The 3,537-nt window shown below is 45.0% G+C and overlaps 1 protein-coding gene across 1 annotated transcript; it reads left to right on the top strand.

Annotated features, from left to right (window-relative positions):
- Positions 1–828: 828 nt before the first annotated feature.
- LOC310949207 (protein phosphatase 1 regulatory subunit 3E) lies at positions 829–3,307 on the top strand. The gene has a single exon (XM_083916562.1). It carries the CDS (start codon positions 844–846, stop codon positions 1,765–1,767), a length of 924 nt encoding a protein of 307 aa, XP_083772688.1. The 5' UTR covers positions 829–843; the 3' UTR covers positions 1,768–3,307.
- The last annotated feature ends 230 nt before the right edge of the window (positions 3,308–3,537 follow it).

Consider the following 3,537-nt stretch of genomic DNA (forward strand, 5'->3'; position numbering starts at 1 on the left):
ATGCCTTTAGAGACGAGCTGCGACGCCGTCGTCATAGCAACCCTTAGAGGCTGCGCAGGGAAGGCGTGACGTCATGAAAAACGAGGAAGGGGGCTGAGTTCGCCGCTGCTACAGCTGTCTGTTCCAGATGAATTATTACATCTCTATTACGCATTACGTCTTAATCTACACGCCCCCCAACCTCCCTCCGCGGCGGTTCACGTAGCAGTGTAAGGTAAAAATCATACAGTAAAACGAGAGAATAGACTTGGAAACTGCTGGAATGAATAAACTGAATAACAGAAAATGCTCCAAATTTTTTTTAATCTAAAATGCGTATTTAGTCTCTGTGGGCTATCGAGGAGTCATTTTGATAATGTCATACATGTGAACAGGGGGGAAGTTAACCGTCTGTGAAGGAGGAAACCATTTTGGTCAGTTGCAACGTTCAGTTCTGCACGTAGCACTACAGCATAGGCGTTAAACTCGGCTCCACGCAGGTTCACGTCAGCTGTGAGAGGACACCGTCTTCAACCACACCACGTGAAAATGGAAAAGAGCGACGGTCGCCTCCAAGAGGAAAGTATTATTTTTTTTTTTTTTTTTTGAATGAACAGACTGAGGGACTATCTTTCACACACACTGACATTTAAAGTGACTGTTCCGCAGGAGCCAACGCGCACTTTGCTTGCTCACATCAAAAGGTTTATTGGTCCAGAGCTGCACAGTGTCAGCCTCTGACGCAGCAGGAGCACCTATCCGCGAGGGGGACCCCGGACACCTGACGGCTCCATCTCCCGACACGCTGTTTTTTTATTCCATCACGACCACATCGGCTCTGCAGTGCAGGAACTGCTGCGTTTTATGGAAGCAGAGTCTGTGCGTCCTGTCGTGGTCATGCTGCCCCCAAAGAACTGCCTGCCGAGGAACTACAGCTGCATAGCTGGACTGTTCGGAAGCCTGGCGGCGGCAAACCCGCGACTCGATGATGGGGAAGAGTTTGACGTGGTTAACGACACTTGTGAAACCGCCGAGTGCCCCGTGGTGGAGGAGAGACCGCGGGGCAGAGAGGTCTTCCTGAAGCCTCCGCAGAGTCCGAATCTGCGTCGGAGGTGCAAGTCGCTGCCCACGCCCACCGAGAGAGCGAAGTTGGAGATATCGCGCAGCAGAAGTCCGACCAATCAGAAAAAGGTCCGGTTCGCCGACTCCTTGGGCCTGGAGCTCATCTCGGTGAAGCACTTCGATGATACAGATGAGCCGGAGGTGCCGGAGCGCATATTAGCCAAACTACCCAAAGGACCCCTTCACCTTAATCATTTGGACACAAAGTTCCCCCGCGCTCCCACACAGTCTGTGTTCATGGAGTTGCAGTTCACCAACCCAGGCACACTACCCGGCTTTAAGCAGAAAGTGAGGGAGGTGAAAGTCCTGTTAGAGGCCGTGGAGGCGAACGAGTTCAGCCTCTCCGGGTTCGTGCGCGTGTTGAATCTGGCTTTCGAAAAGAGCGTCTCTTTGCGGTACTCTCTCAACAACTGGATAACATTTATGGACAGCCTGGCGTCCTATGTTCCCGATTCGAGCGAAGGTGACACTGATAAGTTCTGTTTTAAGATCGTCATGCCCACTTACCTCGACAACGGAGGCACGTTTCAGTTCGCGATTAAATACTGTGTTGGTGGGCAAGAGTTCTGGGACAATAACAACGGGAACAACTACAAAGTGCGACGTCACCGGTTCAAGATGTCACCACCTCGAGAATGGGAGAATGGATGGATTCATTTTATCTGAGCGTTGTTCGTCTGCTGTAGCACACTGTGTGCGTAATTTCCGCGTAATTGATCCCCGGGTACCTTAAGTATGACTGTAACTTGTTTGAGGTTTTTTTTCTGTCATTGCCAGCTACGCACATGGTGTCACACGGGAAACAATTTATCACAAGTATTAAAATATTATGCCCCGCTGTGTTGTTAACAGATTGGGAGTAAAGGCTACGTTATTAAGCCTTTGATATAGGTGCCCGATGAGGGATGCTGTGAGATAATTTGCCTTGATGTCAGGGCTCTGTACAGCTTGGTGCCCTTTGGGAGGGCATGGTCACATTATGTAATGTAGAAACACGTGCCACGGAAAACGTGCTGGGCAATGCAGACTCCAGGCATCATTGTTCCTCTCAGGAGATGCTGTCAAACGATTTGGTGGCTCAGAGATGTTGATTACCAGGTTTCTAAAAAAAAAAAATTCGGCTTGATAGGAAGCAGAAAGCATCGCATCTTGGCTGATATGGATTGCCAAGGGAACCTATGGTAGCATACTCATCTAGTAGTCTCCTGCAGGCTGGGAGAAACGTCCACACATTGTCTTACTAAGTTGACACAGAAATATGTGGCAGGTTATGTTGTAAATTAAATGCATAATTTCCCACTGTCATGCCATTGAAAAAGGCCTTATTTTAAGCCATGATGTTAGGAAGTTGTGCGTTGGATGTTGTAAAGTATTCTCTTCATTAGGCTTGAATGGACTAAATGCATTAGATGGTTATCCATATACCTGTAGCTTTCAATCAAGGGACAACATACTAGGTCATAAACCAGCCATATAATGTATCTACACCCCTTCAACACCCATTGTATATTTTTGCTGAATTAGTAGAAAATTACTAAATCTTTCATCAAATTCTATAATCAAGGGGCCCTAACCAGAGTGCAAAGATGAAAAAAGTTTTCTCCGGAAAAATAATCCCCATAATTTGAATTGCCTCATGCATATTCCATTAAATCATAAAGGCTATGCCTATGAATTAAATGAACCCCCAGAGCGTGGTTGTCGTGCCACCAAGAAAAATACATTCGGTAGCAATGTTTGCAAAGTTAAATTGACCTCAGATTACTTGTTGACCTTTTCTCTTCTTGTTCAGGTTGATAGTTATAGAACAGATGCTATTTTCACAGTCGTTATTTTCTAACTGATACATTCAAACAGAAAAAAACTTTATGGTACATTTAAAGAGTCAAAACACACTGCACATTTATTTGTAATGTTTTTGATTGCACTGTTTGAATCTGTTTTACATGTTGTCTATAGAGAAAGTAGCTATTACATGGGCAGCCTCTAAAGGTACATAATAATAACCTCAGTCACCGCTGTGCGAGAATAGAGCTGCTCCTTACACCCTACATAACCTAAATAGTTTGAACTATCTGATATTCCCATCTTAGATGGCAAACTGTTGTCTGATGACTTAATTTCTACACCATACGCCTTTATTGATATTATACGACTAGTCTGCTCTCTCCAGACAACAGCTGACTTTAAATCCATAAGTTTTAGTTAAACCACAGAGGGGTAGTCTTCCAAACCTGCTCCCCACCATTTGCGATCATGTACTTTGTGGTAAACAGGCTTGCATGTGGTAAAGGCAAATTAGTTTTCTTAAAAAACAAATATTCATCATGCTGTTTTTTTCTTTTCTTTTTTTGGCGTATCATATTATCAATGTTTTTGGCCATGCAGAAAGATGAGACTGGGGAACAACAGTCAGGTTGTTTTTGAATTCCAGTG

The sequence above is a fragment of the Echiichthys vipera genome (assembly GCF_963691815.1).
Source record: "Echiichthys vipera genome assembly, chromosome: 1".
Classification (NCBI taxonomy): Eukaryota; Metazoa; Chordata; class Actinopteri; order Perciformes; family Trachinidae; genus Echiichthys; species Echiichthys vipera.